We start from the raw sequence: 13,350 nt of genomic DNA on the forward strand, positions 1-13,350 counted from the left end.
GTGCTAATCAGTCCCAAACCCTTTCCACCAAAAATGTCAGAAGCGAGAATCTCAAAAGTTAAAAAAAAAAAAAAATCTTAAAAAAATTGAACTGACACTAAGATAGCAACAGAAGACCAGAGGAAAATGTTTCTTGAACTGGGTTTAGAAACTAGAAAATGCTGTGAATTTTCAGAAACATCCATCAAGAGCAATGAATTTCCCAGCTCTGAGCCGACATGGGGGAACACCTAGAAGATCCAGGAACAAAGGATACACACACCCGTTCTAGGGGAGTCTCAGGGGAAAACCACACTGCCACACTTACCTGAAATGGACATGGCTTGTGTCTTAACACAAACTGTATTCCAAAATCTACAGTAACAATTAATTACAAGTCTCCAAGACAGTGCTTTCTGGCATATCTGCCATCACAATATTGTAAAGTAATTATCCTCCAATTAAAATACATAAATTTAAAAAAATAAAATCAGTCTTTACCTCTTTCCACACAATGGTTTGCCACATACCATTCCTTAACACTGAAAAAGAAAAACAAAACAATGTATTGGTTAATACTGGTGATAATCAGAATAAAATCAGCTTTCCAAACTCCAAAAGGCTTCTTTTAAAATTCCACTGATTAATTCCAATATACCATATCCTTAGACATAAAGGTGTAACACCACCACTCCCCAAAACAGAGCCCCATCAGGGTACTTACATACCATATATTCAGCAATGAACACACATAAATACATGTATATGCAAGGAAGTTACATCTATGCATATTTAGCCCATATGAAGTAAAGTACATCACTGTGCTGCTAGAAGATTTTACCAAAGCACATATGCAGCCCCTAATAATACAGAGCTACTGTTCTAGAAATGCTAGAATAAGTAGACAGAGGTAGGGAGCAATTACAAAGCCAGAGTATGAATGCTTTGACTTTTTACGGACACAAAGTATGTCTCGCTCCTGAAAACTACCATCTTTTCTTAAATTTACACAAATCCTGTTTAAATCTTAACTACCAGGACTCATCTTCTGTTGGACTCATCTGTCATTTTGCTATTTTTAATGTATTTTATAGATTACTTCCCTCAATTTATCTCAACACCGTTAATTACCAATTTAAAATTCCTTAAGTGCAAGTCTTGTTCTTAAGTTTTCTAGCAGAAAAAGTGAGTCAGCCTGGAATCTTACCTATGGTTTTCTTTTTGTTAACTGCATTGTCTGCCTTATGTCGCTTCTGTTACAGAAAGGAAGAAAGATGTTAGTTTCAAAAGTTTCAAATGAATAACTGAAACAGCGAACAATAAGACTGGGCAAAAACAGGACAAAGAAGGCAACTGGCAGGAACACTAATGTCCTAAAATTCAGTTCGATGGACAAGGTCACTCACTAAATTCAGAGGCTAACACAGTAACAATAAATGAGGTTTAAATGCCTACATTTTGGCTATAGCAAGGAACAAGCACTTTGAAGCATAAAACTTTTACTCCTAGATTATTTTAGATTGAACAAAAAGAATTATTCTACATGATTACCAACAAACAATGGAGTTCATTTTATTAATAAAGAACTTTATGGATAAAGTACTTTGGCTTTGATTTATATTGCATTGATTCATTTATCTATTTCCAGAAAAAATGTGTGTGCACGTATGAGAGAGAGGGGGAGACAGACAGAGAGGAAGGGGAGAAGAGAGAACCTGAAAAGAAGACAGAAAACAGAGGAGAGTATGAGCCAGTGAACTTGGGGACACTGACACAAGGATGAGAGGGAGAAGAGTCTTGTAAAAATAACCTCAGTGCTGCTACCCTAGACAACCTGACATCAGTCAACACAGACTGAACTACTTCTGTCCCACTGTATGGGTATTTCAGACATTGTGTGTGCACCTTTTCTTCCCCAAAATACCATCACAAGCCTTGAGAGGCTGGTTAGCCTACAGACCAATTTTTCTGCCTGAAAGACTCCAAAGCAACAAGGAAGTTGTAAGTTACAGTCAATACAGTGTTGTTATTAGCCGAAAGCAAAAACTTACAAAATCTTCTACAATCTCTTTGATGCCTGCGATGGTTAAAATAATGATCAATGGCACCAGGGTGGTGTATCTTCCTGTTGGAGATACATCTGGAATTTGCTGTAAGATAAAAAGACCACAAGTAGGGACTGGGCACATTACAATCCTCTCCACGAAAAAGAAAATACAGCGCTCATTCCTCACTCTTCTGTAGTTCTGTTCCTTTTCTGTTGCAAAGTGATTACCTTATTTTAAAATCTAGCTAAGTGTGTTACATGTCTTTAAAATTTTATCTGACATCTCTGTGTTTGGAACAAAAATAGGGTTAAAGTGGGACCCCACAATCATATTTCAATGCCTCTTTTCACAACTGCAATTCCCTTAAGCAAACACCTAAAGAACTCTACCTTTATGCAAATATCGCATTCATGCAAACAGTGACTGGATGAAGGAAGCAAATTTCATCAAGTATGATAACACTTTCTCAGTTAAGTGACCTTTCAACAAGAGCTTATTTTGCATGCAATTAAAGCTATGAATTTTAAATAAACGTCACCTGTAATAAGGCAATGAAGAGGAAGAAGGCATTGGCAGCTCTCCTGATCTGCTCATACAAGAATCGAGGTAGAAACGTCACCACGCTGTACTTGGCCGTACTGTGAGGGCAAGGGACAACACTGCTATCAGGTATAGACAGAAATTCTACACAATGAAAACAAAGATTCCAAAATTACACGAGTAACTGTAAGAACAAAATATTTCAAAACTCAGGATAAGAAGAACATTGCTGTGCTGGCCTGCTCCTACGAAGCTTCATTGTGTAAAAAGACACCTTTCCTAAGAAAATCTTCTGATGTGATCTCGGCTTTCAGACTTTGATGGATATGTGTTTGATTATTGCCACACGGTGTAAGCAGGGACATGAACCCACCTTCTGGGAGCCTCGGGCTGTGAACAGAGTGAGTGTGCAAATGATGTTTTTAAAGATAAAGGCATGTGTCAAAGGTCACAAAACAGAAAGAGGCACATGTTCCCAACGCAGTAAGATATGAACACAGAGAGGTGAAGCATCAACTGAGAAACTCACAATCAAGGGAGAATTATCACCCTGGGATTGGCGATGCACTAGAATTCTCATTACACAGTTGCTGATTCAATGTAGAAAGTCAACTCTGCTGAACATGGTAACAGGTGCATAGTTGGCTGTTTAATGTACCTCTCTGGGCACTCACCACAGACACTTTACCCCACTTCCACACACCCTTCAGTCAGCCACGTTCATTCACATTCCAGCTTCCACGGCCAATGTCCTGCGCTTCCATGTGGTGTCTCCAGGACTAAATGGTCCTACCCATCTTACCCTTCCATGAAGTCTGGTCCAATTCGAAGGCTCTTCCCCCAAGTCATAGTGTGGCGTTTACACCTCTGTTACACAGTCTCTGCTTTGCTTTGTATTATATTTATCTACTCCCAGAATAGACTCTGGGAATAATAAGATTATTTTCTTTACTAAAAAAAAAAAAAGAACTAACAGACCCAAAATGGAGTCACTAGTGCTCAGCCCACATCTCCAAACCAAGACTCAATGCCAGATCTAACGGATGAGTTTCAGCCTCTCTCAGGAATGTATTCTCAACCAGTCTGGAGTCACCTGCCGAGCACTCGGGAGTAATCTGCCTGACAGACCCCCATGCTGTCCCCCCAAAGGAAGGTGACCTTGTCCCCAGCAACCTGTTCTTTGCTAGCAGCCTCTTTGCCTGCTCCTATCTGCTTATAAAAGTCTTCCACTTTGCACGGCTCTTCAGAGCTCCTTTCTATCTGCTCAATGGAATGCTGCCCAACTCATGAATCATTGAATAAAGCCAGTAAGATCTTTAAAATTTACTCAGTTGAATTTTTTTTTAAACAACTTTGACTTCATGTATTCCTGGCACGTAGCAGATAATCAATGAACCATGAAATAATGAAAAGGCCTGAACTAGAGATCTGAGGGATAAAATTAACCATGCCTCCTTTAGCTGCTCAAAGGCTCATCCATAAAAGTACCTGCCTGAGTCCTAGCTCACCTTCTGAAGCCAACTCTTATCTGAGGTACAGTCTCGAGAGATTTTCTAGGTTTAAAATACACTGATGCTGAAGCCGCAACTCCAATACTTTGGCCACCTGATGCGAAGAACTGACTCATTAGAAAAGACTGTGATGCTGGGAAAGATTGAAAGCAGGAGGAGAAGGGAACGACAGAGGATGAGATGGTTGGATGGCACCACCGACTTGATGGACATGAGTTTGAGCAAGTTCCGGGAGTTGGTGATGGACAGGGAAGCCTGGCATTCTGCAGTCCATGGGGTCACAAAGAGTTGGACATGACTGAACTGAACTGAAAATACACCTCAGTTAGAAGCACCAGACAGAAGAGCCAAGGGCTCAGAAGACAGGCCACCTGAGGCACAGGTCCTTAAGACCGTGTCCTTAAAGACCCGACAGTGACCAAACCTGGGAGGACAGAAGGAAACATGAAAGCAGACAAGTCAAACAGCACAGCAGCCAGAGGCCACCTGATGGAGCTGAGCAGCGGCTCCGTGGGCCATCTGTGGCCACTGCCTCAGGGAAGACCTAGGACCACAGCCTGGGGTTTCATTATACGGTGATTACCATCATCCTTGAGTTATCTTTAGCCTTCTTCTGCGTAAGGTGCTGTGATATTGTCCTTCATCACAAGAAACATGTATTTGGTTTTCATCCCAGTTTCTGGCACAGAGCTCCCAAAACCCTGGGGACTGCCACAGTGTTGAGAGAGAGAGATAAAGGTATCTTTTGTTACCTCAACGAGGTGACTCATGGAAAGCCCCTAGGATGCTGGCTGGTTCCCAGAGGAACCAACCACATGATCAGAGGGTTGGAAATTTCAGTCCTGCCCCCTCCTAAGAGAGAAGAGGGACTGGAGATTGATTTCAATTATCAACAGCCAATGATTCACTCAACTGTATGTTTGCAATGAAGCCTCCGCAAGAACCCAGAAGGACAGGCTTTGGAGAGCTGGAGGCCCGAGGGAAGATCTGATGCAGCGATTCAAGTCTGTAGACCATCTGCTGGCAGAATTCCTTCTTCCTCAGTGAGGTGACTCTTTGTTCATTAATGCTGTCAGCTGATCTGACAAGGTCCACCTACATTACCGTGGGTAATCTGCCTTATTCAAAGCCCATCAATTTAAGTGTAAACCTCATCCAAAAGGCACCTTGAAAGAAACATCTAGAGACATGTTTGGCCAGATATCCAGGTGCCATGGCCCAGCCAAAATGACATGGAAGATTAACCATCGCATGTATATCCTGATTCAGTGGGACTTCCCTGGTGGCTCAGACGGTTAAGAATCTGCCTGCAATGCAGGCTACATGGGTTCCATCCATGGGTCAGGCAGACTTGCTGGAGAAGGGAATGGCAACCCACTCCAGTATTCTTGCCTGGAGAATTCCATGGACAGAGGAGCCTGGTGGGTTACGGTCGGTGGGGTCACAGAGTCGGACATGACTGAGCGACTAACTTCCTGATTCAGTGGGTCTGCCGTGGGTCTCAGATTTTGCATTTCTAACAAGTTCCCAGGTGAGACCAGAGCTGCTGGTCTGAGGACCACAGTTTGAGTGGCAGCTACCCCTGAGGAGGTAGACGTATTCAAATCTCACATTTGAGTTCAGTCCAGCTGAACATTACATGATGTAATGGGATGGGAGATCTTTACCATCACTGCCCCGGGTGAAGAACACGTACAGGATGACCGGGGTGAAGGAAGAAATTCCCAACAGAAGAGTCTGTCCACTGGGTGAGCTCACTGACCCCACAACGTTCCCCCTCAGTCTGCAGGCAGCAGCACCCCTGAGAACCTGGCCCAGCGTCGGCTGCCAGCGAATCTCAGGCACTGAGCGAGTCCACAGGGCCTGGGGCACGGGGAGAAATGACCAGGAGAAAACAGAACCGTACCCTGTCATTCAGTCCATCTAAACACCTGTCAAACCAGTGTTTCCTGAAATCGGGTGACATGAAGAATGACCAGGGGCTTGACAAAAATCCACCCATGCATCCACAGGTATGTCCCGAGCCCCATCCATGTACCAGGCACTGGGCCAGGTGCTGTGGGAAACCAGAGGGTCACAAAAGCATAGTCTCAAGGGAATTACATTCTAGAGGAAAGTGAGATTTAAAAACCAATGCATGGCAGGATAGATGATGATGAATACCATGGAGGGAAACAGACCAGGGATGGAGGGCGGGGGAAGAGGTTGCTTTCAATGGTGATAAGGGACCATGTCGCTGAGAAGGTGACCTGTGAGCAAAGGCCTCTCTGGGGACCTGACTCAGCAGGGCAGGAACTTGGCTACATGTGCGGTGGATACACGCCTTGCAGAAACTCTTACAATGTGGCAAGTGTGGGAAACAACCCATCAGAAAATAGGGCCTGGAGAAATGTGGGTCGGGGGCTCCCCACCCATCATAAGTCACAAGCACTTACAGAATCTGACGTCCAGAAGGCAGCCCCAGGACCAACCCTAAAATGATGTCTGAGTGCGAATTTTCAGCTGGGAGAAAAATTCAAGTTGATTTCCAAAGGCAAATCTAAAAATTCAACAGCTGCTCAAAGCGTAACTTCCCTGAATAACAAGCCTCCAGAAACCCAGGAACCAAACTAGCTTACACTCTACATGTGAACAGTAAACACACACTGGGGTGTTTTCCTTCTCTGGCCCCACACAAATAAATTTCTTGCATGAGCCTAATGTACCCGAACTGTTCGATGTTTACTGGAAAAGCAGGAGCCTATTTAAACCCCTTCACCCCTTTGAGCTGGCCAGGGGCTCTAACACCCTGTTCTGGTGGTACCCTCCACTCTCCCCAGCTCCCTGCAGGAGACCTTCCACCTTTCTGCTCTCACATACTCAATGAGAAAGAAGTTCCGAATTACCGGAGGAAGAAGACATGTCCTCAGTCATTCATGTCCTCATAAACAGCTTCATTCATTTACCCCTTCATTCATTTATTCCATTTATTCCATGGAACAGTCCATGCGATGCTCCAGGCCAGAATACCGGAGTGGGTAGCCGTTCCCCTCTCCAGGGGGTCTTCCCCACCCAGGGATCGACCCCAGGTCTCCCTCACTGCAGGCAGATTCTTTACCAGATGAGCTACCAGGGAAGCCCAGTAATACTGGAGTGGGTAGCCTATCCCTTCTCCAGCAGATCTCCCAACCCAGGAATCAAACCAGGGTCTCCTGCATTATAGGCGGATTCTTTAACCAGCTGAGCTATCAGGAAAGCCCTATTTACCCCTTGAGAGTCCATTATTCTCTAACCCAGATCACTCTATGCAAAGCCCCCAGGAGACCCCCTGCCATTCTCATTGACACCTGGTCTCACCACACACCTAGGACTCACCCAGGAGGAATGCCAATGTATGGCCAGGCCCACCGTCCTCCCCCCGGGCTGGGACTCCTGGTGTGTTGTCAACCACCCCTCCCAAATTATATTCTGGAAATCTCAAATGCAAAAATCCCTCTTAATCACCAGTGCCCATCCACATGAATATAAGACCACTAGAAAGTTTTACCTCATTTTACTAAACTACTAAAATTTTACCAGTTGCCCATCAGAGGTTAATTAACTCATTTCAAAATGTTGACATGTTTATTTTCAACACTTCTCTGATTTTTTGGTCTATAGCTGGGAAACAAGTGCTAAATACTGCCTGGCCTCATTGCCTGGACCAGAATGTAGTCATGAGACCAGCAATGCTATTAGTGCTATAATTATTTATAGCCTTTATTATAGATCATGCCAGCTGAAAGATCAGCCTAATCTTTATAACACACATTCAATGAGAAAAAATGGGCTGAATTTTAATCAGCTTATAAATAAACCTTTGAAAGTTAGATACCCTCATAATTCCTATTAAACAGCATGAGAGTCTTGTTCCTTTCACATTCCTAATTTGGTTTTCTTTACTCAATACATTATTCAATGAATAGCTTTGGCCATAAAGCAATTTATTTTGCATACAAACATGGACTGAGAAGAAGATAACAAAGAGAAGATAGCATCTTGAGCATGGTACTTGCTGCCAAGCAAGTCTTTCAGTGCAGAAAACTCTTAGGTAAGCATTCTCAAAGGTCGGACGTTAGATGCTGATGGCTAACATCTTTAAACGCAGCACCATGAAAGAGTAGGTTAGATTCATCTGCTTTACAAGAAAACGTGTGAACTTTATGATGTAAAATCAAATGGAAAGAAGTTCTGAGACTCATTCAATTTTGCATCACAAATCTCCAAGGATCTTTTTCCATGAGAAGTCTCATCTTCAGTAAAAAAAAAAAAACAACAGCAGATACTTATGAAACTATCTGTCTTGAAGGCAGGTAAGTACAGAAGTGGTCACAGTTGAGGCCCAATCCTACCACTGGGCCACAGAAAGAAAGCAATATGGGTCAGTCCACCGAATTACAACACCCTTGGCCCTTTGCTCAGAATTCACTATATTCTTTCCAAACCCAGGGCAACAAGCCCTCTCAGAAGGGAAGGATTAAGGCTGCCCTAGATGTCAAACAAGGTGTGACCTGACTCTGACATTGAGTTATAAAAACAGAAGCATCCAAGTCTACCATGCACGTCTCTGCCCTCAGTCAAGGAGGCAGTGGTGCTGTGGGTCGCAAGGGGAGGGCACGTGACTAGTCCAAGAGGTCACTTCCCAGTGGGCAGAGTCTGTGAGCTCCAACAGTGAGCGACAGCTACCTGGAGACCAGGAGGAGGTGGAATCAGGGTGCAGGGCTCACACAGAAACCTCACCCAGGGCTGGTGTAAAGCAAGTCTGTCTGTCCTTTATCATTGTGTGTACGTGTGTGTGCACGTGTGTGCATGCATGTACTCAGTCAGGTCCAACTGTTGGTGACCCCATGGACTGTAGCCCTCCAGGCTCCTCTCTCCATGGGATTCTCTAGGCAAGAATACTGGAGTGGGTTGCCATGCCCTCCTCCAGGGGATCTTCCCGACCCAGGGATCGAACCTGTGCTTCTTGCGTCTCCTACATTGCAGGCAGATTCTTTACTGAGCCACCTGAAGCTCTAGTTTATTTTTGTCAATTTCTCACATAATTGCCAAACTTAATCCAAATGTTCAATTTTAGTGACAGATTTCCTTTTGGGTTCTGTGCAATTTCTTACATGCAGGATGAGCTAAGGATACAACTGGACTTTCCAGAAGTGAATACAACCATGGAGGCGACTGCCTGAAATTTAACACAGAGACATGAAGGGTGTCAAGTCTCCACGAGTGGATTCGAGAGCAACAACGGCCCAGTCTCAAGGGGACCTGGCTTCTGACACCCAACTGTGAAATGGACACACACATGTTATACTTCTGCCTACTCAGGCACCATTAAAATAGTAGGAAAGAATGCCATGTGTTTAAAATTGAGGAATGAAATTATCAGCTAAGGCGATTTTTCCCCCTGAAATAGGCTTTCTGCTTCTGGCAAAAAACGACATCTACTCGCCTCTAAGATGCCTTCTGAAAATGAGCTGTGGTTTGAGAGGGATCTACAAAGGTCTGTCTAGTCAAGGCTATGGCTTTTCCAGTGGTCATGTATGGATGTGAGTGTTGGACTACAAGGAAAGCTGAGCACCGAAGAATTGATGCTTTTGAACTGTGGTGCTGGAGAAGACTCTTGAGAGTCCCCTGGACTGCAAGGAGATCCAACCAGTCCATCCTAAAGGAGATCAGTCCTGGGTGTTCATTGAAAGGACTGATGTTGAAGCTGAAACTCCAATACTTTGGCCACCTCATGAGAAGAGTTGACTCATTGGAAAAGACCCTGATGCTGGGAGGGATTGGGGCAGGAGGAGAAAGGGACGACAGAGGATGAGATGGCTGGATGGCATGACTGACTCGATGGACATGAGTTTGAGTAGACTCCAGGAGTTGGTGATGGACAGGGAGGCCTGTCGTGCTGCGATTCATGGGGTCGCAAAGAGTCGGACACAACTGAGTGACTGAACTGAACTGAACTGAATTTGTGGCCTCCCAGTCCCAAAGAGGATCAACCCAGAGAGAACACACCAAGAAAGACTGCAATTTCAATGAGGCAAAAATTAAAGAGAATATTAAAAGCAGCGAAGGAAAGGCAACTTAAGTTACATACAAGGCAACTCCCATAAGGCGATCGGGTCTTTTCAGCAGAAATTTTGCAGGCCAGAAGGGAGTGACACAATATATTTCAAGGGATGAAAGGGTAAAACCTACAACCAAGACTATTCAGTCCAACAAGGCTGAATTCACATTTGATTAAGAAGTCAGAAGTTTTACAGACAAGCAAAACCATGGAGAGTTCAGCGCCAAGCTAACTTTATAAAAAATTGTAAAAGGAACATTTCTAAGCAGAAAAGGCCACAACTAGAAATATGAAAGTCACCAAAGAAAAAATTATTAGGTAAGGCAAATATGAAGCTGAAGTGCCAATACTTTGGCCACCTGATGCAAAGAGCCAACTCACTGGAAAAGACCCTGATGCTGGGGAAGATTGAAGGCGGGAGGAGAAGGGGACAACAGAGGATGAGATGGTTGGATGGCATCACTGACTCGATGGACATGAATTTGAGCAAACTCCGGGAGATAGTGAAGGACAAGGAAGTCTGGTGTGCTGCAGTCCATGGGGGTCACAAAGATTCAGACTTGACTGAACAACTGAACAACCACAAAAGGAAAGTACACAGTAAAGGTAATAAATCAGCCATATATAAAGCTAGTAGGAAGGTTAAAAACATTAGTAGTGATGTCTATATCCATAATAATTATTAAGGAATACACAGAAAGATGTAAAATATGTTGTCAAAACAGTTCACCTTAAACAGTATTATACATCAGTTATATCTCAGTACAGATAGAAGAAAAAATAAAAACACTTTAAAAATAAGGTACAGTGAGAGGCTGCAAAATATAAATATATAATGTTCTGATGGAAAAATAAGAATTGATATGTAAAAAAAAATTCCAGTAGAAAAATAACACAGGAAAAGTAAGTTGCATTAGAAAAGAGACGAACATGATACACTACTTCATTAATTCATCCCAAAGCAAATGAGTTAAATATCCATCTACAAGAGAATTCAGAGAGATTTCTTCTAAATCTAGTTTAGAAACATGGTGGAAACCACCAAAAGAATTAAAAACAGTGGTTGCCTTTGGTGAAGTAAAATCAGAATTGGAGAGATGAGGCTGGAGGTACTGATTTTCATGCTAAGCTTCTATAGCATTTGAACTTTTAACTACCTTCATGTATGATTTTATAAATAAATATTTTAAATAAGAATAGTACCCAGATGTAACTGTCAAGGGAACTATCGGTTCCTCTGTTTTAAGCTAATTTCAGGAATGGCCGCATATAAGGAGTTGCTTATTAGAACATGAAATCAGGCTGAAGACCTAAGTTATTCACATAGTACCTCCCAGCACAAAACAATCTATTGACACTCATCTCTGACAGTGATTGCTATGGTCACTCTCTTCTGCCAGCAGCTTCTGGGCCTCTGGTGAGGGATAAAAGGAAGGGCGTTTTAAACTGCCCTCCATGAACCTAACGAGGAGCGGACATCAGCCCAGAAACCCAGGTACAAGGCGTCTTTCCACTCATCCCTTTGAGAAGAGCAGTCTGGCTTTCAGGATGGGAGCCTCAACCCTGTAACTCAGCCCACAGAAGCAACAAGAGCAAAGTTCCTCCCCCTTAAATGGAAATCATTTATTCTGAAGAGTATCGAGCTCTTCCTCAGTTCCCTTGCTTCCTGTCATCCTCTGCCAAATTCTTAGAACATCTTTCTTTCTTCTTCTCAAACCACATCCTTCTCTTCTGAGCCAACAGCCCAAGGGGTCATCTTCCCTGCAAGCTTTTCCCTATGCATGCCTTCCCAACACAATCATTTCAGCTGCGTGTGTCAATGTGGTGGGGGGTTGAGGACGGGTAGGGGGGAGAGAGAAAAAGCAATTCCATCTGCTCTTAGCGGTGGGCTCAATGAGCCACATCAAAGACCCACTCCCTAAACCACCTGTGCTTGCCCTGCAGGTGGAGAACACGCACCCCGCACAACAGCAACGCAGCGCCCCCTGCTGGCTGGTCATCACAGCGGCGTTTCTGCCGGTAAACCTCACTGCTCCATCCAGCCTGAGCCAGACCTGGGTCCTCAGTCATTTCCTAACAAAGCCTCAGAGGACCAGTATTTAATGAAGAAAGTTCACATTTTATTTAATTTTAATAGTTGGTCCATGTGAATTCACTGGATAAGTCTCTGGAGAGCTCCTTGGACAGCAAGGTGATCAAACCAGTCAATCCTAAATGATATCAACCCTGAGTAAAATCACTGCGGATGGTGACTGCAGCCATGAAATTAAAAGACACTTGCTCCTTGGAAGAGGTGAGTGAAAAAGCTGGCTTAAAACTCAACATTCAAAAAACTAAGATCATGGCATCCGGTCCCGTCACTTCATGGCAAATAGATGGGGAAACAATGGAAACAGTGACAGACTTCATTTTCTTGGGCTCCAAAATCACTGCAGATGGTGACTGCAGCCATAAAATTAAGATGCTTGCTCCTTGGAAGAAAAGCTATGAAAAACCTAGACATCATATTAAAAAGCAGAACCATTACTTTGCCAACAAAGGTCCATCTAGTCAAGGCTATGGTTTTTCCAGTGGTCATGTATGGATGTGAGAGTTGGACTATAAGGAAAGCTGAGCACCAAAGAATTGATGCTTTTAAACTGTGGTGTTGGAGAAGACTCTTGAGAGTCCCTTGGACTGCAAGGAGATCCAACCAGTCCCTCTTAAAGGAAATCAGTCCTGAATATTCATTGGAAGGACTGATGTTGAAGCTGAAGCTCCAATACTTTGGCCACCTGATGCGGACAACTGACTCATTGGGAAAGACCTTGATGCTGGGAAAGACTGAAGGCAGGAGAAGAAGCAGGCAGCGGAGGATGAGATGGTTGGATGGCATCACCAACTCAATGGACATGAGTTTGAGCAAACTCTGGGAGATAGTGAAGGACAGGGAAGCCTGGCGTGCTACAGTCCAAGGAGTGGCAAAGAGTCAGAAACAACTGAGCAACTGAACAACAACAATATTGACTTGTGGCCACTAAACATTTTAAAAATAAACTATTCTAGTTCATTCCTGAATGTGAATTTGTTAGTTGGTCAGTCGCGTCCAACTCTGCGACCCTGTAGACTGCGGCCCACCAGGCTCCTCTGTCCATGGGATTTCCCAGGCAAGAATACTGGAATGGTTTGTCATTTCCTTCTCTAAGGGGTCTTT

The 13,350-nt window shown here is 43.8% G+C and overlaps 1 protein-coding gene across 2 annotated transcripts in view; it reads right to left on the reverse strand.

The window, feature by feature from the left end:
• LOC133049456 (phospholipid-transporting ATPase IB) overlaps positions 1-13,350 on the reverse strand; it is a 458,918-nt gene that overhangs the window by 364,517 nt on the left and 81,051 nt on the right. For both annotated transcript variants that reach the window (XM_061133472.1, XM_061133471.1), the window contains 4 exons: positions 2,566-2,665; positions 2,031-2,129; positions 1,187-1,232; positions 481-521 (listed from right to left, as the gene is read on the reverse strand). In XM_061133472.1, the coding sequence (XP_060989455.1) occupies positions 481-521; positions 1,187-1,232; positions 2,031-2,129; positions 2,566-2,665 (286 nt within the window). The remainder of the gene's footprint in view (positions 1-480; positions 522-1,186; positions 1,233-2,030; positions 2,130-2,565; positions 2,666-13,350) is intronic.

Source organism: Dama dama, chromosome 30, assembly GCF_033118175.1.
Source record: "Dama dama isolate Ldn47 chromosome 30, ASM3311817v1, whole genome shotgun sequence".
In the NCBI taxonomy this organism is placed as follows: domain Eukaryota; kingdom Metazoa; phylum Chordata; class Mammalia; order Artiodactyla; family Cervidae; genus Dama; species Dama dama.